This window comes from Puma concolor, chromosome E3 (genome assembly GCF_028749965.1).
Source record: "Puma concolor isolate L17-30 chromosome E3, mPumCon1.1.hap2, whole genome shotgun sequence".
Classification (NCBI taxonomy): domain Eukaryota; kingdom Metazoa; phylum Chordata; class Mammalia; order Carnivora; family Felidae; genus Puma; species Puma concolor.
In genome coordinates, this window is record NC_141682.1 from 4314925 (window position 1) to 4337080 (window position 22156).

Here is a 22156-nt window from a genome sequence, read left to right on the forward strand (position 1 = left end):
TTGTGTTACCTTAAAAAAAAAAAAAAAAAAAAACTACACAAACATTTATTGGGGGATAAGGTTATTTAATAAGGGAATTTCAAACTTCCTTGTTACTGTGCCTCTCCCATTAATATGTCTGCCATTGTATGGTCAGGCAAATCATGAGAAATTATTAAAAGCAGGATCAGTCCCAAAGAGGGATGTATGAACCTGATCATTGGTGCTACCGCCCTTTAAAAACATCCACTTTTAGGGGGTGCCTGAGTGGCTCAGTCGGTTGGGCGTCTGACTTCGGCTTGGGTCGTGATCTCACCATTCCTGAGTTCGAGCCCCGTGTCAGGCTCTGTGCTGACAGCTCAGAGCCTGGAGCTTGATTCGGATTCTGTGTCTCCCTCTCTTTCTGCCCCTCCCCCACTCACACTCTGTCTCTCTCTCTCTCTCTCTCAAAAATAAATAAAAATAAAAACATCCATTTTTACTGATAAAATATATACTCGAACTATTCCGTGGATATATAGGGAAAAATAATCGAAATATTTGTGCTTGTATTTCTTATTGATGGAGGTGCACAGCAGTTTTACAAACCACGCAATTAAAATTGTAGCTAAGGTATTTAATATCCTAAAGCAGTTTCTGAATATTTGTAAGGACATCAAAGTTCTGATGTTTGATCACCAAAGGCCAGTTTTGACAGATTCTTTTGTTCGGAGCATAGAATCAAAATCTAGTTTCTCATAAACCAGTTAAAGCTCATTAAGTTTGCCCATGAAAGAAGCCCTCCCTAAGCTTATTTTATATATAGTGTCAATAAGGTTGGCGATTGGGTTTCTAAGGCAACAAATTAGAAAGGGAGAGGAGCTGTTAATCCTGGGGAGAGGGTCACAAGGAAGTGACACCTCTCTGCAAAAGAATAAATGGAAAATATTTTTAGCAGCTCAACACTACAGTCTGACCATTTGTGGTCACACACACAAAACCCTCATCTCCTTGGTAGGGTCTGAGAGGGTCACCGTATTGTAATAGTACAGTAGGTTTAATGATCACTCCCATAGGACTCCAGGAAAATGTTAAGAATCTCCCACCCCCTTGTGATAGGCATACAGGAAAGCATATACAAGAACACCTTTTTCATTTTTTAAGCAAAAATAGAAAGAATCTATCGGTGCTTAAAATAGCAACCATTAGTTATCTGGAAAACATTTCCCAAAAGTTATAGACTGCTGAGATTTTTGTCTTATTTTTAGTTCTCCTGGATATTTATGTTTTTGTTGGCTTCTTTATTGCTTTTCAAATTATTTACAGGTAAAAATATCTAATTACCTCATTGACACAATTAATTCAAAACAGTGAAGTATTTTTGCAAAAAAAAAAAGGTAGAAAGAGTTTTGCTTTTTTTTTTAGTTTAGTTACATATTTTGGGGTCGGGGGGAGAGATTCCCAAGCAGGCTTCACGCTCTCAGCGCCGAGCCCAACACAGGACTCCATCTCACGAACCATGAGATCACGACCTGAGCCGGAATCAAGTCAGACGCTTAACCGGCTGAGCCACCCAGGTGCCCCAAAGAGTTTTGCTTTTGTTTATACTTCTAAGATGAACCAATTACAACTTAAAAATTTCATAGTGTTTGCAGTAGCTCCATTCTCGGAATACATTTCTTCTACCTATGGGCAAGAGAAGGGTTGGAAATCTCGAGTTTTTAATAGATGAAATAGCCGTTGAAGTAGCCCTAAGTTTTGTCTTGGTGTGCAGATACTCCCGCTAGGAAACGTCGGTGTTCAGTCTTTCTAGTCTTCTGGTTTGTCTTCTGCCTCCACTTGTCTGCACATTTTTCCAGACACTAGATTCAGAACCATCCAGTCGCTGCTTCCTCATACGCCCCACGCATCCTGCTTGATTGGCTCGTCCTCTGTTTCTCAGAGCTGGACTTCCTTTTCTTCCCCCCAGCCCCCCCGCGGTCAGTCACTTTCTGGAGAGTAGTAATCTTCCGGTGGGGAACTGCTTCACTCAGTGGCCCACTGCACCCGTACAGGGTCGGGGGTGGCAGCTGGGGAGCCCGTGAGCTCCCTTCAGGCCTCCTGGCGAAAGCCGTGGCTTTGGCGTCGGGTGTGAGTGATTTTATCTTTTCCGTCTGTTTTATTTCCACCCCACTGCTCAGCTATAGTTTCACATAGGTGATTGAGCTGCGCTTGCCGTGGCCCTGCCGAGGCAGAAGGATGTCATCGTCCACCATCGTAAATGTCTTTGTTTAAAATTCGGAGCGTCCGCCTTCTTCGCTTTTGGACTCACACATAGAGCAGATCACCTGAGGAGCCCCACTTTGTTTTGAGGGGATCGTTAATTAAGGGCTGATTATTTCCATTTATTTGTCAAAGTAATCTTTAAGGTTTTGTAGGTTTTCAGTAAGAATAAGGTCTGTATTTTATTGACCTTCACCTTTTCCTGGCTGCGAGCTGGGGCACCTGGCTCTGCCCCTTGCCTCTTTTCTGCTCAGCCAGCACTCACCCACTACAAACTGTGTGAAATTACTCGTGCTAATTTTCAGTAGAGGTGATGGTTACTAGTTGGTAACATGGAGCTTGTTTTTGCATTATCATTGTCTACACGTATCAGCTCTTATTTCTGATTTGGCTTTTTTGCAGGTCCCTAGCTGTTGGTAGTAAGTCCGGTTATAAATTTTTCTCCCTTTCTTCTGTGGATAAGCTGGAACAGATCTATGAATGCAGTAAGTGTTTGCTTTATTTTTCCCCCTTCTTAAAAACAAAACAAAAAAATAGACAAAGTATACTTGAATTGGAATGCATTCTCAAACTCTAACACTGTGATTAAAGTCCAGACACCCCTTGACCAGTACTCTTCCTTGACCTTGGGCTTCCTGGGATGACAGCTGTGAACGGGTGGTACGCGTTCTCCAAGGTGTGCGTGTTTGCGTGTTTATAAATGTACTGCGGAGACGCTTGTTTTATGGGTTGTCTTTCAATACACGATATCATGCTGTGTGTAGTGTTCTGTAATTTCTCCCCATTTTAAATGCCAGTGAAACCATTTATCTTTCTGTTATAAACCACTTCCAGAAAACTGAAAACTTCACAGCCCCCATAGGAATGATTTATTTGACATCTTATGGCATTCGAGCGGCCTGCATGTCAGAGGCAATATGGACTTGTAGAAGGGTCATATGAGCTTTGACTTCTTGTTCAGTCACTTATTTGTGACTTCAGATAGATTAGTTCATCTTGGATCTCAGTTTCTTTGGTTTTCTTGTGTGTGTGTGTGTGTGTGTGTGTGTGTGCGCGTGCAGTAGGACTTGCTGAGTAAACGGTAAGCATAGAGTCCTCCTCCCCAGAGAGAATTTGCTAGAAAGCTTTGGGCTTTTCCTGCATACATAACTTGTTTTCTGTGCATGTATGTAGTTACACACATAAAGATATACTTTTGTGTTTGTGTGTGGTTTTGTTTTATATAAGTGAGCTTGTAATGTTTTGCTCTTTATTTTTGTTTTTAAAAACATAACTTTAAATTGAGGTGATTGTAGATACACACGCAGTTGTAAGAAATAATACAGACCCCATATACCCTTCTCCCGGTTTCCCCCAATGGTAACATTTTGTGAAACCACAGTGTAATACCACAACCAGGATAGCAAAGTTGATTGCTCCTGATCAGGTTTCCCCAGTTTTACCTGTATGCGTTTGTGTTTCCTAAGTTCTGTATGGTCTTAACGCCCTTGCAGATTCCTGTTTCCCCCACACACGGCCAAGATGCTGGTTGGTTCTAACAACACAGGGTCCTTCCCGCTGCCCTTTTATAACCACACCTGTCTCTACCTCCCAGCCCTAATCCCTAGTAGCCATTAATCTATCCTCTCCAAAATGTTGTCATTTCAAAAATGACACGGAAATGGAAATATGTAACCTTTTGGGACTGGGTTTTGTTTTGTTTTTTTGTTTTGTTTTGTTTTGTTTTTACTCAGCATCATTCCTTGGAAATTCATCTGAACGGTTGGATGTGTCAGTAGTTCGTTTTTATTACTGAGAAATATTCTGGGGTGTGGATGGACCATAGTGTATCGTCAGTTACCTGTTAAAGGGCATCTGGGCTGATTCCAGTTTGTGACTATTATTACAGATAAAGCTGCTGTGAACAGTCATGTATAGAGATTGTGTGAACATAAGTTGTTACCTCCCTGGGATAAATGTCTAAGAATACAATTGTCGGGTCATATGGTAGGACCCCCCCCCCCTTTTTTTTTTAAAGAAACTGCCAAAGTATTTTCCAGGCGGCTGTACCATTTTACATTCCCACCAGTGATGTCTGAGGAATCTGGTTCCTCTGTATCTTTGCTGGCGGTGGGTGTTACTGCTGTTTTTCATTGTACCACCTTGGTCGATATGAACAGTGTTGTCTCATTGTGGTTCTGATTTGCATTTCCTCAGTGGCTGATGATGAGCATCTTTTCGTGGGCTTATTTGCCACGTGTATGTTCTCTTTAGTGACACGTCCGTGTTTTTGCCTGTGTTCTAATAGGCAGATTTGGAGTTTTTTAATGTAAGGTTTTCAGAGTTCTTTAAATTTCCGTGTACTAGTCCTTTGTCAGATACGTGGTTTGTAAATATTTTCTTTGTATGTAACGAGCAGCCCTGAAGGCTGCCTGTGGCCTGACCTCAGTTAAGAATCTTTGTGGGAGAATTAGGGCTTCCGTACTCACGGCATGCTTGTAATGAGTCACACTGGGTTTGGATTCGGGGAAAGATTTAACATGTGCCGTTTCACGTACCTGAGTGAGCAGACAGTGTGGGGAGCGGGGTCTCCTCCCTCCGAACGGCGTCGGCACCTCCGTTCCGAGTGACTGGCCCCGTGTCGTCCGCTTTGCTCCCTCCGGAGTGAGCGTTCCACTTTGGAATTCCGCTTCACCTTCCAGATCTCTGAAGGAGGGCGGTTCACCGAGTAACGGGTTAGGCGTGTCCTTCACCCTTGGGTCCGTCCACTCCGGGGGCGCTTGCAGAGGGCCTGCTCTGTGCCAGCCTGCCCCGCCCGTGGCGATGCGCTAGCAGCCCCTGCTCTCCTGCCGCTTGCACTTAAATGGAGGAAGACCAAGAACGAGTAAATACATTGTGTCCAGCGTTCTGCTAGGCACGTGGCAGCCGGCACAGACCCAGATACCACCCCCTGCATCCCCACCCCTGCTAACTTAAGATGAAAATGTTGGGGGGACGATCTCGTTTCTTCTGCCAGTTGCTTGCAATAGGAAGTTCTCGTGGTCCCCCGGGAGGTCAGAGGCTTCCCTGGCCCCTCCCAGGCTTCGGCCTCCTCCCGGCAGGCAGGTAAGCCTTCGGGTGCCCCCTCGCCTCCATCGGGCAGGTGTGTCCCCCCCCGCAAGTCCCACCCCCTGCAAGTCCGCTGTTTGTTGCTGCCCAAAGGCCAGCAGCCAGGCCCTTCCTAGGGACGTAATCAGCGGCCCTGACTCCACGCTTCCTGTGGGCTGCCTTAGATTTTGCTCCTCCTCTGTCCTCAGACTTGGCCTGCTGATGTTCACTAAATCTTCCTTCCAGAAAGCTTTTCTTTCTAGTATGGAGCCAGAAGATGTGATGTGGGTGATAAGATAGCTGTGAGCTAGTGTGCTTGCTTATCTCGAGTGGGGCCAGGAGTTGTGCAGATCTCCAGTCTGGCCATCTCCCCACTTCCCCGTGGCCCCACGCAGGATTGTTCCCGAGAGGGCTTCTTCAAAGAAGGGTCGCCGGTCTCTGGATTCCATTGGGCCTTTGTGAATGACTGAAACCTTTACTAACACCGTCCCAGGGGAGCCCGAGTTGTGCTGTGACCTGGTTGCTGTAACGAGTAGGGTCATCTGCTTTGAAATCCACAGAATCCACCCCCCACCACGCCGCCATTTGGAACCCAGTGCTTAGAAAGGGGGTAAGAAGACCAAAACCTGGTCTTTACTTCTCAAATTGAATCAGTTTAATGACTCACCTGATTCCTTGAAGTTTATTTACTGATTTTTTGGTGTCTTGTTTTTTAAAGGTTTTTGGTGGAACAAAACCAAAACGTGATGTCTTGATAATACTGTGCAAAGAGTGGGTATTTACTGACCAACACCGTGAGGTGGAACATAGGCTCCTTTGTCCTTAGTGAACTTGGACCCTTAGAAATAGATGATGAAATGGACAAAGAATTTTTCGAGGGTTAATACTTTAAACTGGAAGTGATTGAATTCTTTTGCTCCTGGAGCCTTCTGCGCCTTTCCCCTCTCACATACACTTTTATGGAGTAGATAAAAGAACGTCCCTTCAAAAACAGGTTAACTGCTGAACCGAGATTGTTCTCTGGAGTTTTTCCACAAATAGACCCAGAGCAAAGAACATACTTGATGCCTGGCCTCGCTGTTTGCTGCAGGCCCAGCGTTGGCCTTTCCCTCATAATCTCAAGCATGCATTACAAACTCAGATCTTTGCTCTCGGTCGCTGTTGCTGTTACAGAAAAAATGAGCCAGAACTGGTCTTGGGAAGAGCAAGATGGACAACTGCTTGTTTCTCTGTTGTTTGTTCAAACAACAGCAACAGAAAACCTTTTGCCCAGAATCAGTGGAAGATTTCTTCCTATCGTACTATTGTAATTTCTGGAGTTGCAAGAGCTCCCGTGTACGCCTTGCCCGCTGTCTGTGCCTGCCTGTTTGTTTTGTCATTCTCTTTCTCTCTGTCCTTTGTGTGTGTGAAGATGCATAATGTGCACATGTATGGTCTCCCTTCCCTGTGAAGGGTGTGTGGTCGTTATTTGTAAAATATCACTTAGGTTGGGAGGAAAAGTTGGCTCTTTTACATTCTATATTGTGCGTGTTTGCATTTTTAAGTTTCTGAGCTAGGAAAACTTTTATGCGTCAGGAGGCACTCGGTTGTGAAATCGAACATAAGCAGCGAAAGTGACCAGTGCCTGCTTCGACATCTGCAGCGCCTCCACAGACCTAGAGCGCGTCTCCTCGGGAGACCAACCCTTCTTGACCGGACAGGCATCATCTGCGTCCTACGGGTCGAGAAACGGTGCTTTTTGAGATCGTTCTGATTAGACACACAGCTGGTTCGAGTGTCAATTTCAGTGGGCTGTATAGTTTTGGATCTTAAGGGGAGAGGTCCAGTAGCCTCTCTGCGTAAATCTGCCGTGATGAGGTTTGGGCTCTTGCCTCTCTTGAGAGCTGCAGGCATCCGGCAGACACGCCTCGTTTACAAGTGTGTTATGTCACTTGTTTCATGGTTTCTTCTTCGCTTCTTAGTGCTTTAGAGGTGTTCTCATTGCCAGTTCTAAGTAGTGCCAGCAGAAGCAAACAGCATTCTTTGGGGGGCAGGGGGGTGGGTAGCTCACCAGCAGGGGAAGGGGCAGATGGAGAGAGAGAATCTTAAGCAGACTCCATGCCCCACATGGAGCCCGACAGGGTGTCGATCCCATGACCCTGGGATCATGACCAGAACGGAAGTCAAGAATCGGATGTCCCTAGCGTTCTTTTTCACATCAAGTAATTCTAGGGGCGCCTGGGTGGCTCGGTCAGTTAAGCATCTCATTTCAGCTCAGGTCGTGATCTCATGGTTTGTGGGTTCGAGCCCCACGTTGGGCTCTGTGCTGACAGCTCAGCGCCTGGAGCCTGCTTCAAGTTCTGTGTCTCCCTCCCTCTCTGCCCCTCCCCTGCTCACACTCTGTGTCTCAAAAAATAAAATAAACATTAAGAAAAAGGGGCACCTGTATGGCTCTGTCGATTAAGCGTTTGACTTTGGCTCAGGTCATGATCTCACGGTTCGTGAGTTCGAGTCCCGTGTCAGGATCTGTGCTGACGGCTCGGAGCCTGGAGCCTGCTTCAGATTCTGTGTCTCCCTCTCTTTCTGTCCCACCCCCACTCATATTCTGTGTCTGTCCCTCTAAAAAATAAACAAACATTAAAAAAAATAAACATTAAGAAAAAATTTAAATCAAGGAATTTGTTTCTTAAATTTTGTACAGGGTATCTCTAGGAAGAATGTTTGTCAAAAACTGTGGCCAAGGCCACCTAGAATGGTCCTTGAGAGCAAAGCTTTCCGTGACCCTTGAGGTCATCGAGTTCACACTTTCTTAGTGGTGGCTCGAGTGCTCATCGGTGCCATTGTCTCCTTAACAGGCCACCTCCAATAATTACAAATGTTCAGCCTCGTCTGGCCTTGTTTCTCTTGCTGTTCATTCAGTTGCAGCGCCCTGTAACCGGCCCTACACATGTGCACCCTGGTTTCGTGGAGGGCCGAGCTGTGTGGACTTGAGTTGCCGGGAGGTGACCGTGCTGGGCACGTGCGCTCTGAGCATCTTTCCGCGTTGAAACGTGCTCTAGGGAGTGTGGTGTCATGTGAAAATGGCAAAGAGCTTCTTGAAACCGCACGGTAGAAAATTAACAGACCCAAACCACCCGATAGTCCGTGAAGACTGGTGGCTGCGTTCCCAACAAGAGGCAGGCCCTCGGTGCCACGGACGTAAAGGAACTCTGACCCTGAAGCGAATCCTTTCGGGGTGTTGCCGCTTCCTCTGTGGTGCCAGACACGCGTTAGCTGCGGGGTGACCTGGTGCGTCAGCCCTGCACGCGGGGCCTCGGTCGTTTCCTAGTTCCTGGCTCCTTTGGTAGTCCGATGAGTTGCAGCGGTTTCCCCCAGAAAACCCAGTAGTTCGTATGTGAGCTGGTGGTTTGAGAGACCTCGAGGCCCGCGTGAGCGTGGCAGGATTCAGGGCACCGGGGTCTCCCAGAAGACCCCCCTCCTCAGAGGCTCCGCCTGACAACTAGTGTCCACCCTCCGTCCCTGATGCCCTACGCTTCTTACATCGGCTCTTAACATCTTAGGATGCCAATTCGCCAATAGTCTGTGTGGCTTAACAGCTTTTTTGAGATGTAATTTCTATGCCGTACAAATCACTGGTTTAAAGTGTACAAGTCAGTGGATTTTCGTATATTTGCTAAGGTGGACAACCTGCCATAATCTAATTTTAAAGCATTTTTATCCCCAAAAGAAACCCTGAGTCCATTAGCAGTCACTTCCCATTTCCCTCCACCCGCCTCAGCCCTCGGCAAGCGCTAATCTACTCTCTGCCTCTGCACGTCGGCAGCTCTGGACAGTTCAGATAAGTGGAATCAGATGCCACTGGCTTCTTTCACTCAGAACGTTTGCAGAGTTCATCCGTGCGGGAGAGCGTGCCAACACTTCATTTCTTTTTATTGCTCGATAGTATTCCCTTACGTGGTTCCGCCGTGTTTTGTGGGTGGACACTTGGGTCCCTCCTACTTTTGTCTGTTGTAAATAGTGCTGTTGCGTTCATTGGTGTGCAGGTTGTTGTGTGGACATAGGTTTTCATTTCTCTTGAGTAGATGGTTACCTGTAGGAGTGGAATTGCTGAGTGAGCATCTTTGTCGCACTTGTGAGTTAGGGTATAAGGTAAATTCCTGGAGTCGAGAAGATAGACTCAACAGAAGAACATTTTTAAGTGAGTAGATATTGCCAAGTTGTCCTTAAAAAAGATAGTACTGGGGCACCTGGGTGGTTCAGTCCGTTTAACATCCAGCTTCAGCTCCGGTCACGATCTTGCAGTTCATGAGTTCAAGCCCCGTGTCCGGCTCTGGGCTGAGAGCATGGAGCCTGCTTGGGATTCTCTGTCTCCCTCTCTGCTCATCCCTACCCCTCTCAAAAATAAATAAGTGAACCTAAAATTGTTCTTCTTTAAAATAGCTTTATGGCCTCCCACCACCAAAAAAATTCTAAAATCATACCTGCATTTTTTTCTTAAAATTCCCAAAAAGTTCCAAGCTTGTAGTTGATGGAAGAAATAAGCAAACACCCCAGCGCACTAGCCGCACACTTTCCTGCTCTTGCATTTAGGCGAACGCACAACATACCATGTCTGCTTCCCACCATTTGTTAATGGAAATTTTCAAACACAGACAAGTTGAAAGTATTTTACAGCTGCACGTGTACATACACCGCTTGAGAGTCTGTTGTTAACACTGTACTGTGTTCATGCTGTCACGCATCTAGCCCTCGATCCACCTTACCTGTGTGCATTTCAAGGCACGTTTCAGGCATCAGTATGTACTTGCTTAAATACTTAAGCATGGATGTTACTAACTAGAGTTCACTGTTTTTGTTCTTTTATTCTGAGATAATATTTACATACAGTGGAATGTATAAATCTAAAGTAAACATTCTGTGTTTTGACAAATCAGACATCTCCGATCAAGGTTTACCATCACTCCAGAAAGTTCCCTCTTACTCTGCTTCCTCCCTCCGATCCATTCCAACTCCCTTTCACCCTCTGAGAGGCGAGCAGTGTTCTGGGGTTTTTTGCTATACATTAGACTTGCCTGTAATAGAACAGACATTGTGGGAACGCAGCACGTGCTTTCGCTAAGGTTTCTTATACTCGGCGTCATGTTCCTGGGGTTTATCCATACTGTTAACGCATCTCTGTTGCCCAGTATATAAATATGTGAATTTGTCCATTGTTTTATTGACGAACATCCACAATTTCCCCAGTTTTTAATTACGAATATAATCGTTACTGACATTGTTGTACAAATCCTTTTGTGAACGTACGTTTTCATTTATCTTAACTAAATATCTAGGGATGGAAAGAGTGTTTTGTTTTATGAGAAACCACCAGATTCTCCTACGAGGCTGTCCCATTTTGTATCCGCTGCCCCCCCCCCCCGCCCCCCGCAGTGCTGTGTGAGAGTCTGGTGGCTCTGCGTCCTCACCACCATTTGGTGTTAACTAGTCTTTTTTCACTTTAGCCATGCTGATGTGATGTGAGATCTCATTGTGGTTTTGATCTGAATTTTCCCGATAATTCATCACGTTGGGCGCTTGCATGCCCTTGTTGGCCATTTGCATCTTTTTTTTTTAAGTTTGTTTTTCTTTATTGTTTGAGAGAGACAGAGACTGTGCAAGTGGGGAAGGGGCAGAGAAAGAGAGGGAGAGAGAATCCCTAGTAGGCTCCACGCTGCCTGTGCAGAGCCTGACACGGGGCTCGAACTCACGAAGCCGTGAGATCATGACCTGAGCCAAAATCAAGAGTCAGACGCTTACCTGACTGAGGCAAACTGGTACTCTGGGCATTTGCTTATCTCTTGTGAAATGTGTGTTCAGATATTTTGTCCCTTTTCAATTGCATTGTTTGTCTTTTCATTATTGTGTTGTCAGAGTTCTTAAATTTCTGGATATTTTTTGTCACGTTTTATGAATTTTTTTTTTCTCTGTCTATGGCTTGTCTTATCTTTTGAGCAAATATTCTGAATTTTGGTAAGATCTGATTTACCCTCTTTTTAATTTATGATTTTTTCTCTGTCCTTTCTGAACAAATTTTGGCTACCATCAGGTCATGAAGATGTTTTTCCATATTTTCCACATTTTCTGTGAAAGCTTTATAGTTTCAGCTTTTATGTTTAGTTCCATGGTCCATGTCATTACTTTTGGTGTGTGGTGTGAGTCAAGGCTCCTTTTTTTTTTTTTTTTTTACCCCGTTGATGGATTCCTGTAGCTTCCACCATTTGTCAAAAAGATTTTTCTTCCCTCATTGGATTGTTTTGGTGCCTAAAAACAACCCTGTAAGTGTGGATCTATTTTCTCCTCTTTATTCTCTCCCATTGATCTGTTTGTGAGTCTTTGTATCAGTAACGTTGCTTGGTTTACTATAACTTTATATGCAAAATTTTGAAGTACCACAGTGTAAGCCTTCAACTTTGTTCTTTTTCAAGGTAGCCTTGCATATTCTAGATAGTTTGCCTTTCTGGTTTAAAGTCAGTTGGTCATTGTCTACAAAAAAGTCACCTGGGATCATGCTTGGGACTGCATTGGACCTAGAGGTCAATTTGAGGATAATTGGTATCTTAATAATACTGAGTATTCCAATCCATAAACATGGTGTAGCTCTCCATTTATATAGATCTTCATTTATTTTTAATTTTCTTCATTTTCTTTATCTTTTCTCTTAGTGATGTTCTGTGGGTTTTAGCATGGAGGTCATGTATCTTTTTAAAATTTATTACTCATATTTTGGGTTTTGACAATGTTGTAAATGGATTTTTTTCATTTTTTCATTTGTTTGCTGCTAGTCTGTAAAAATACAGTTGACTTTTGTATTTTAACCTTGTATCCTGTGACTTTGCTGAATTTACTCATTAGTTCTAATAGTTGCTTTGTAGATGCCTTACAATTGCAATAGAAATAGTTTGACATCTTTCTGGTCCTTTTGCCTTTTTTTCCCCCTTCATTTTCTTGCCTTATTGCAATGTGTAAAATCTCTAGTACAAAGTGAGGAGAATTGGCATTCTTGCCATGTTTCCAGGTTTAAAAGGAAGAATTCAGTATTTTCACCATTAAGTATGGCTGTAGATTTTTCATAAATGTCCTTTATTGATTGAAAAAGTTTCTTCCTTGTCTCAAGTTTCTAAGTTTTTACCATGAATAAGCATTGAATTTTGTCACGCTTTTCCTGCATCTATTGAATTGATGTACTTTTCCTCTGACTAGTTGAACTTGCATTTATTATCACAGCCTCAGGTGGAGACTGAGGGTCCTGCATTTTTCTAATAACTGTATTTGCTTGGTCTCTGAGATGGTTGTTTCTGGCTGTTTTCACTCCTTAAACCTCCCACCACTATGGCCCTCAAAGCTCCTAACCACTGCTCACGCTTCAAAGATAAACCGGTACTTTGAGCACGGACTTCCCTCATCTGACCTTCAGCTGATGGTCTGTCTACCTGCAACCCTCCCATCTTCCCATCTCCCGCCTGTTCAGATGGCAAAGCAGGGATTCCCGTCTTGTTAAAACCAGCCCTCTTCGTGGATCTCACCACCTTCCAAGTTTATTTCGTGTTTTCTTTATTTGTGAGAGAGAGAGAGAATGTGAGTGGGGGAGGTGCAGAGAGGGTGGGGGGGGAACAGAGGATCTGACACGAGCTCTGCGCTGACAGAGTGGGGACAGAGCCCAAGTCAGATGCTCAACTGAGCCACCCTTGCGCCCCTGCCAGTTTTTTTTTTAAGTATAATTGACGTACGATATCGTATTACCTTCAGCTGCACATCATAGGGGGGCAGCATTTGTATACATTATGAAATGATCCCCACGGTAAGTCCATTTGCCATCTGTCACCGTGCAGAGTTATTACGGTATTACCGACCGTATTCCCTGTGCTGTACGTCACGTCCCCATGACTTATTTATTTTGTAACTGGAAGTTTGTACCTCTTAATCCCCTTCACCTATTTTGCCCACCCACTCCTTCCCCCTCTGGTAACTATCAATTTGTTTCCTGTATCTGTGAGTCTGTTTCTGTTTTGTTTGTTCTGTTTTTTGTTTTTGTTTTTTAATTCTACATACAAGTGAGATCATGCGGTATTTGTCTTTCTCTGACCTATTTCATTTAGCCTGATATTCTCTAGGTCCGTTCATGTCACAGATGGTAAGATTTCATTTGTTTTTGTAGCTAATACTCCCCTGTCGGTGTGTGTATGCACATCTTTATGCCTTCATCCATTGATGGACACTTAGGCTGCTTTCAGATCTTCGCTATTGCAAACAGTGCTGCAGTGAACATAGGAATGCATATATCTGTGTGGATTGGTGTTTTTCGTTGTTTTTGTGTGTTTGTTTGTTTTAAGATAAATATCCACACTTGGAATTGCTGGGTCATACGGTAGTCCTGTTTTAATCTTTTGCAGAACCACCATACTTTCCAGAGTGGCTGCTCTGATTTACATTCCCACCAACAGTGTACGAAGGTTCTCTTTTTTCCACATCTTTGCCAACGCTTTGTTATTTTTTGTGTTTTTGTTAATAGTAAATCTGACAGATACCTCCCTGTGTTTTGATTTGGATTTCCCTACTGATTAGTAATGCTGAGCATCTTCGTGTGCCTGTGGGCCATCTGTATGTCTTTGGAAAAATGTCTGTTCTAGTCTTCTACCCATTTTTTAATTGGGGTATTTGGTTTTTTGGTGTTGTTACGTAAGTTTTTTAAATAGACTTTGGATATTGACCCGTTACCTGATACATGATTTACACATGTCTTCTCCCATTTAGTAAGTAGCATTTTCATTTTGTCAATGATTTCATCTGCTGTGCAAAAGCATTTTAGTGTGCTATAATCCCGTGTGTTTATTTTGGCTTTTGTTTCCCTCGCATGAGGAGACTGGTCCGGGAAAATGTTGCTGAAACCTATGTCAGCGTGTTTGCTGCCTGCGGTGTCTTCTAGGAGTTTCATGGTTTCCACTGTTACATTCTTTAATCCATTTTTAATTCTTTCCTGTATGGTGTGAGAAAGTGATCCAGTTTCATTCTTTCGCATGTATCTGTCCAGTTTTCCCAGCACCGTTTATTGGAGAGACTTGTCATTTCCCCACTGTATATCTTGCCTCCTTTGTCATAGATCGGTTGACCGTACATGCAGGAGATTTTTCTCAGGGTCTGTTCTCTTGATCTGTGTGTCTGTTTTCGTGCCAGTGTCATACTGTTTTCCTGTGGTCTTGTAGTGTAGTTCAAAATCAGAGAGCATAATTCCAGCCTACTTGTCCTTTCTGAAGATTGCTTTGGCCATGCAGAATCTTTTGTGGTTCTGTTCAAATTTTAGGATTCTTTAGTTTTGTGAAAAATGCCATTGATACTTTGATAGGGATTATGTTGACACTCTCGATTGCATTAGATAGTATGGACCTTTTAACAATATTAATTCTTCCAATCTGTGAACATGGAATATCTTTCCACTTATTTGTGTCTTCTCCAATTTCTCTCATCATTGCAGTTTTCAGAGTACAGTTCTTTCACCATGTTGGATAAATTTATTCCTAGTTAATTCACAATCCCAGGGGTCGTGGGATCGAGCCCTGCGTCAGGCTCCACACTCAGCTTAATATTCTCTCTCTCTCTCCCTCTGCCCCCTTCCCTGCTCATGCTCTCTCCCTCTCTGTGTAAAAAAAAAAAAAAAAAAAAAAAATCCTAGGTATTTTGATAGTCTTTGATGCAGTCGTAAACGGGATTGTTTTCTTAATTTCTTTTTCTGATAGCTCATTATTAGTGTATAAAAACATAACTGATTTCCGTATGTTCATTTTGTCTCCTGTGACTCCGGAGTTCGCTTGTAAGTTCCAATAGTGGTTTGGTGGAGTCTTCAGGTTTTTCCATTCACAGTATCATGTCATCTGCAAGGAGTGACAATTTTACTTCTTCCTTTCCAGTTTGGATGTGTCTTCCCTTCCCCTTTTCCTAAGGCCTTCAGAAAACACTTGCTCACATGGAGAGGCATGAGGACCCCTTGTGTGAGAATCCCATGAGTACCGTTGCTCTGCACAAGGCCAGTGGAGCTCTTAACAGATCCCAGGGAGGTTGTGTCAGTAGGCAGTCTCCTGGACAACCAGGACAGACTTTTCTCTCCAAACTGGGAAATGCTGCTAGCATGGCAATGATTTATACCTGCGTATCTTTGTCTATCTCCTGACCTACCTTTTTTTTTCCAGTTGAAGTATAGTTGACACAACATTACGTTCGTTGCAGGCGTAAAACCTAGGGATTCAGCACCTCTGCATGGTGCTGTGCTCACCGCAAGTGTGGCTGCCATCTGTCACCATACGGTGCTGCGGCAGCACCACGGACTACGTTCGCCGTGCTGTTCCTTCCATCCTCGTGACTTACTCCACAACTAGTAGCCGGTGCCTCCTACTCCCCTCCACCCACCTTTGCCCATCCTCCCACCTCTCTCCCCTTTGTCGGCCACCACTTTGTTCTCTGTATTTAGGAGTCTGTTTCTGTGTGTGTTTCTTTTAGATTCCACATAGGAACTGGAACCCCGTGGTATTCATATTTCTCTGTCTTTAGTTCATTTAGGACAAAACTTTCTAGGTGCATCCATGTTGTTGCAAATGGCAAGATCTCATACTTTTTTTCACGGCTGAATAATATTCCTCTGTGTGTGTGTGTGTGTGTGTGTGTGTGTGTGTGTGTGTGTGTGTACACATCTTCTTCATCCATCCATTCATTCATCAACGGACGCTTGGATTGCTTCCATGTCTTGGCTTTTGTAAACAGTGCTGCAGTAAGCCTAGGGATGCGTGCATCTTTTCAAAGTAGTGTCTTCATTTTCTTTGGGTAAATAGCCAGTAGTGGGATTCCTAGATCGGGTGGTATTTCCATTTTTAATTTTGTGAGGAGCCTCCTTACTGTTTTCCAAATGGCTGTACCAGTTTCCACTCCCACCACCAGTGCCCCAGGGTTCCCTTTCCTCCGCAGCCTGGCCAACATTTGTTATTTCTTTTTGGTACTAGCCATTCTGACTCGTGTGAGAGGATATCTCCTTGTGGTTTTAATTTGGATTGCCCTGATGATGAGTGATGTCGAGCATCTTTTCATGTGTCTGTTGGCCATCTGTCTGCCTTCTTTGGAAATATGTTTATTCAGGTCCTTTGCCCATTTAAAAATCAGATTATTGGGGTTTTTTGGTGTTTAGCTGAGTTTTTTTATTTATACATATCTTGGACATTAACTTGTTATCGGGTATCTCATTTGCCAATATCTTCCCCCATTCAGTAGGTTGCCGTTTCATATTGTTGATGATGTCCTTTGCCGTGCAGAAGCTTTTTATTTCGGTGCAGTTCCAGTAGTTTATTTGTGCTTTTGTCTTGCTTCCCTGAGGAGACACGTGTAGAAACATGTTGCCAAAGTTGAGGTCAGAAGAGCTCACTGCTTGTGTTTTCTTTAAGGAGCTTTATGGTTTCAGGTCTCACATTTCGATCTTTGATCTGTTTCGAGTTTATTTTTGTGTATGGTGTGAGGACTTGGTCCAGTTTCATTCTTTCACATGTTGCCGTCCGGTTCTCCCAACACGTTTATTGAAGAGGCTCTTTTCCTCCATTGGATATTCTTGCTTCCTTTTATTTCTTCTTTCCTGTGGCCGTGGCTGGGACTTCCAACGCCCTGTTGAAGAAAAGTGGTGAGAAAGGACATCGCTGTCTCGTTCCTGAACTTGGAGGAAAAAGCTTTCGGTTTTTGACCTTTGAGTGTGGTGTTAGCTCTGGGTCTGTCTTGTGTGACCTTTCTTCTGTCACGGCCCACCTCCCAGGTTTTAAGTAGTTCTTGCCTCCGTTTATCCTGGCTTGACTGCGTCCTCGGTCTCTCTGTTAATAGATCCCATGGCTCCTTTATTTCAAAACAGAGGCGTGGCCTGACCGCTAGGCCCCTGCGGGTGAGTCTGCAGCCACTGTCCTCCCTGCGCTCCTCCGCCTCCTCCCTCCCTTCCACGTTTCCTGCTGCCTCCACTTCCCCATCAAAATCGGTCAAGATCGCCAAATAACATCCCTGGGCCCAGAGCGAGTGACTACTTCTCATTTCACCTCCGCCTCTGGTAGTGCCGGCCGGCCCGCCGTTGCTGCCGCTTTCCTGCAGCCTCGTCCCCTGGGTCGTACAGCCGCTGCCACTGTCTCACTTGGTCTCCTTCACTGGCTCTCTTCCTCTGCCTGACTTTCGGCTGTCTCCGTGCCACCCGGGGCCCCGGGCCTGCCTCTCCTCAGCCTCCGCGCCACGTGGGGTGCTGCCTGCTCCTGTTCCCTGCCCCGTCCTCGGGGCCTTGGACAGCTTGTGGCCCGCATCTCATTGTGCATGTGGAATGGGTGAAGTCAGTAAGGTTGTGTCAGACGGGAGTGAAAATCCATTCTTCGAAGGGAAGTACCGTCAGTTCCCATTGTGGTCATTTTCTGGAAATACGCCGTGAATACCCAGCAATCACTCCCGGGGCTAGGCTCCCGTGCAGCTCTGGTCACCATGTTGTCATCAGCTAATGAACACACGATCTTGCTTTATGGGAGGTTCTGTTTAAAGGCATCTTACCTTAATACGTATTGTTGATTTGTCAACAGTGAACTCACAACAAACAACACTGTAACTCGTGCTAAACAAAGCTTATCTGACAAACATGATTCTCCGGAAGGCAATCACAGTCTCCTTGCCCTTGGGAGCACCAGCCAGCACTGTGGTTGGGGACCATTTTAAACAGTGACATCACCAACTAAAAGCACAAAATACGAGAACATGGACCATGAGAAGGATGATGGTTCACAGAATGAGCTGAAAACAAGAAGGCAGTGTGTCCCCTCGTCCAGCCTCCGCTGGGGGTGTTGGGTCAGTCACGTCCACGTTTTCTGGCCCCTCTGTGCATGTCTAGGATGGCTGTGCAGGGACCACGAGTATTCACTTGGCGGGGGGGTGGTGACGCAAAAACTTGAGCAACCAGGCAAATTTACAAACACAGAATAATAGTAAGTTAATAGTAAGTTTTGTGGGGTTTTTTTGTTTGTTTCATCTTAAAGAGAAAGAGTGCACAAGCAAGGGGAGGGGCGGGGGGGGGGAGAGAGAGAGAATCCCAAGCAGGCTCCATCCAGGCTCAGCGGAGAGCCCGACACGGGGCTCGATCCCACAACCCTGGGATCATGACCTGAGCTGAAATCTAGAGTCGGACGCTTAACTGACTGAGCCTCCCAGGTGCCTCAATATTTACTTGTTTAATAAGAAGTCGGTATTGCGTATGCCAACTTCTCTTCACTATTTCCCTGTCCTACGATTAATAAAGCTGAGGCTCCAGCTTTTAACTTCATCGTGGAAGAAATAGGTACCAGGTCTTGTAACTAGTAAACAACAGAATCGAGACTACAGTCTGATTTTCCTGAGGGGCCTGCCTCTCCCGGTCCCTGGCATCCACCCCCGGTACGTACTGAGGGGGAGCAGTCGCCCTGTGCTTAGGTTAGCGTGAATGCGCTTGGACATTACCAAGGAGTTTTGCCCCTTAGAGGTAGCTCTTGTGGGTGGACCACTTCACCACTGAAGCAGATGTCACGGGTAAGATTAGCCCATTTTTTAGATATGACCCAATTCGAGAGATTTTTGTGTTTTGTTTGGTGGTGTTTTGAAAGGTTTGAGAAACAACCCAAAATCTAATCCTAGGCCTATTTTCAATCATCCAACAAATGTAAAACCGGCTGCACTTGTGCCGGGCGGTGCCAGACCTGGGGGTACTGCCCGAGCTGGCGGGGGACACCACCAGATGGCCAGTGGTAACGTGATAACCGCCAAAGGGAGAAGTAGAGAACGCAATTAGATGCGCCCCAGACAGTCCCTGAATCCCGAAGAAGGAGCAGGGTAACTGGTGGGGGGAGCCTGGAGAGGGAGACGTTGGACAGTGATGGAGGGAGCACCCTTGGCCCCCGGGCCGGAACACCTTGCACAGCAAGTGTGGCGCCAGGCGCCCTCCCAGCTCCTCCTGGCCCAGCGGACCGTCTGCTCACCAAGCAGGCTTGTGGTCCTAACGCGGCGTCCCCGCCAATTTCCAGAGGGAAGGGGCTGGTCAGAGAACTCAAGTGTTGGGCCCTGAAGGAAGTTCTTGCTGCACACGATCAGCATTCTGGCTTCGGATGGGTCTTGTCTGAGTTTGGTCAGCCAGGTGAGAGTCGGGTCCTGGACGGGATCGGCAGCTTCTCCGAGCTGCGGACGGACCCCTGCTCTGTTTGCATAAAGGTTAGCCCGCTGCTGTGGGAAAGAAGTGATGTTCTGGGTAAAAGGGACTGCGAATCGGGCACTTGATTTCACTGCCTATTCTAAGTCATAAGAGCCTGTAGTTCCCCCCACAGGCATGTACGACGTCACTTTGCACACACATGGCTCTGGCTGCCGCCAGGTCTGTTAGCGCCTGGTCATGCTGAGCACGTTGGGCCGTCGCATCCGTATGGAAATGATTGATTCCAAGCGCTTTCCTGGAAATAGTGTGTCTTCATAAAGGGGCCCTTGGAACTTATTCTTTCATTTTTTCTAGTAGTTGGGTTTCTAAACTTAAGTGTGCCTTTGTTACACCATTTAAATCCAGCGTCAGAGCTAATGGAGAGGAGTCCTTTTGGGTAACTTTGTATTTTGTGTTCTGTGTGAATTTTCGCGTAAGGGCATCTTAGTTACAGTGGAAACATCGCTGAGGCTTCAGATAGTCAGGACTTCCAGGTCCCCCGGGCCATGCCTGTCAGGTTATCTCTGTTCTGTGTGCCCCGCTCACGTCCAGAGAGGTAGGTCCCGGGTCTCTGCTGGCTTGATGGACGGGTACGAGCTCGAAGCACCCACCGCAGCCGCATCCCGACAGACACAGGCCGCCCGTGGAAATAGTGGGGATTGCTGCTTCTGTGATTTTTCTACGGTCTAGGATTCTCTTTGCTCCTAGATCTGAACCGACCCGGGGATTTACTAAGAAAACAAGCGCAGAAGTAGAGACTGGGGTCCATGTGGACATTAGCGGAGATGGGGTGGGTGTGAGGTAGTATCTATGGAGGGTCCGTTGCATCTGCTGCTTTCTGTGCAGGACGTGTGCGCTTACTTTTAACATCACCTTGTGGGTGGGGGGTATCCCCACTTGAAGTGGGCGCAGGCAGATAACGGTGTAGAGCGCCGGCTGCGGACCGGTATCTGCAGGCCCCCTGCCCTCCGACAGTTCCACGGAGGAGCCGTGGTCCCCAGCCTACGTGTGAGGAGATGAGACTTAGAAAGATCGAGTCCTCTAGAGGTCGGTTATTCGGGGCCCATCGCCTGTCAAGCACTGATGGAGAAGTTCCAGGACCACAGCTGCGAGCGGGGACATGAAGCCTCTGTCCTCATGGGAGCTCACGTTCTGGGGTGTGTCCGGGGTGTGCCCGGGGAGCCGGCCGTGAGCCGCTGTGGGGCGGGAGTGAGCAGGATGGTGTGAGAGAGGAGCGAGAAGGGCCTCCTGGGAGGAGGGGGGTGGACCCGGGGGGTAGTCTGTCCCCGAGCTCATCTTCCCACTCCGCTGTGTTCTGGGACCGTCCCCGCAGTCCCGTCCCATCGCCACACGACCACCGTTGTGAGCCCGCGGTGCTCCACTGGTCGTGCGTGTGCACTTCGACGTGCATCCGCGTGTGTGAGCAGACATCGCCCGTCGCGACGAATACGTACATGTGTGTGTTTTGTACTTTCAGCTGATACTGAAGATGTGTGCATCGTAGAAAGATTGTTCTCCAGCAGCCTAGTGGCCATCGTTAGCCTCAAAGCCCCGAGGAAGCTGAAAGTTTGCCACTTCAAGAAAGGCACCGAGATCTGCAACTACAGCTACTCGAACACCATACTGGCCGTGAAACTCAACAGGCAGGTGAGCGACACCATGCCCAGGACGCCAGGCGCCCTGTCCCCGCCCCGCCGCTCCCGCGCAGCTTCCAGCCGGCCCTGCCGCCACCCGGTCTCCCCCGGGGCCTGGGAGAGCTGGCGCTCCCGGGCCCCAGCCCCGGGCCCTGGTCCTGCTCGCCCCGGGCCGCCTCCCCGATGCAGCCCCGTCTCCTCGACGGTTCTGCTCCAAGCACACTGTCCCCGCGCACGTTCTTGGGCTCCGCCGGGTTAACTTCTACTCTCGTCAAGACACAAGCCTAGCGCTCCCCTGAATGCGCACTCGGCCGTCGAGTGGCATCAGGGTTTTCGTCCCTTCTTTCACTTTCATAGATGCTACTTAAAAAATACATCTGTGGGCGTCTTTTTCCTTTTTTCTTCTTTTTTCTCTTTTAAACTTACTGTCTTCCCCATACTTCCAAAAACATCTGGCCCAGAGTATGCGCTTGGTGGCTGGCACCGGAGCTTATTTCGTGAGACCACCTCATGGCTTTCGCTTCCCTACAAAACGCAGCACCGTCCTGAAGATCCTTCAGCTTTTCCGCGACAACCACGTATTCCTCGCAGGGAAAGCTGTCGACGTTGCCGGGTGCAGAGCGCACGTCGCCGCGCTGGGGTCTGCAGCGTCCGACCGGGTGGGGTGGTTGCGCTGGGGGCGCGCTGGTGCGATTCAGGCTGGGAGGGGGGCTGTGATCTGCGGAAGTGGGTCAGAGCGGAGGATTGTAAGGCGTGACCTTTTGAACACTTTTGAACCTAAAGCATACAAGTGTACGTGCACGCACCAGCTACTGTGCGCGCCGGGCCGTCTTCCTTGTGTGAATCGTCCCTTGGCGCATCAGCTGCAAGCAGTCATTCTCCTCAGAGCGGGGTGTGAACTGCACCTGCAAAATAATGAGAGCGCAGAGTGAGTTTTCATGCTTTTAAAAACCCCTAGGCTTTTGGGGCACCTGAGTGGCTCGGTCGGTTAAGCCTCCAACTCTTGGTTTCTGCT

The 22156-nt window shown here is 46.7% G+C and overlaps 1 protein-coding gene across 1 annotated transcript in view; it reads left to right on the forward strand.

Moving 5' to 3' along the window:
* Positions 1-22156, forward strand: part of WIPI2 (WD repeat domain, phosphoinositide interacting 2) — a 38950-nt gene that overhangs the window by 4602 nt on the left and 12192 nt on the right. Inside the window, exons 2-3 of the mRNA XM_086692242.1 lie at positions 2623-2705; positions 20985-21154. Coding sequence (XP_086548368.1) covers positions 2623-2705; positions 20985-21154 — 253 coding nt within the window. The remainder of the gene's footprint in view (positions 1-2622; positions 2706-20984; positions 21155-22156) is intronic.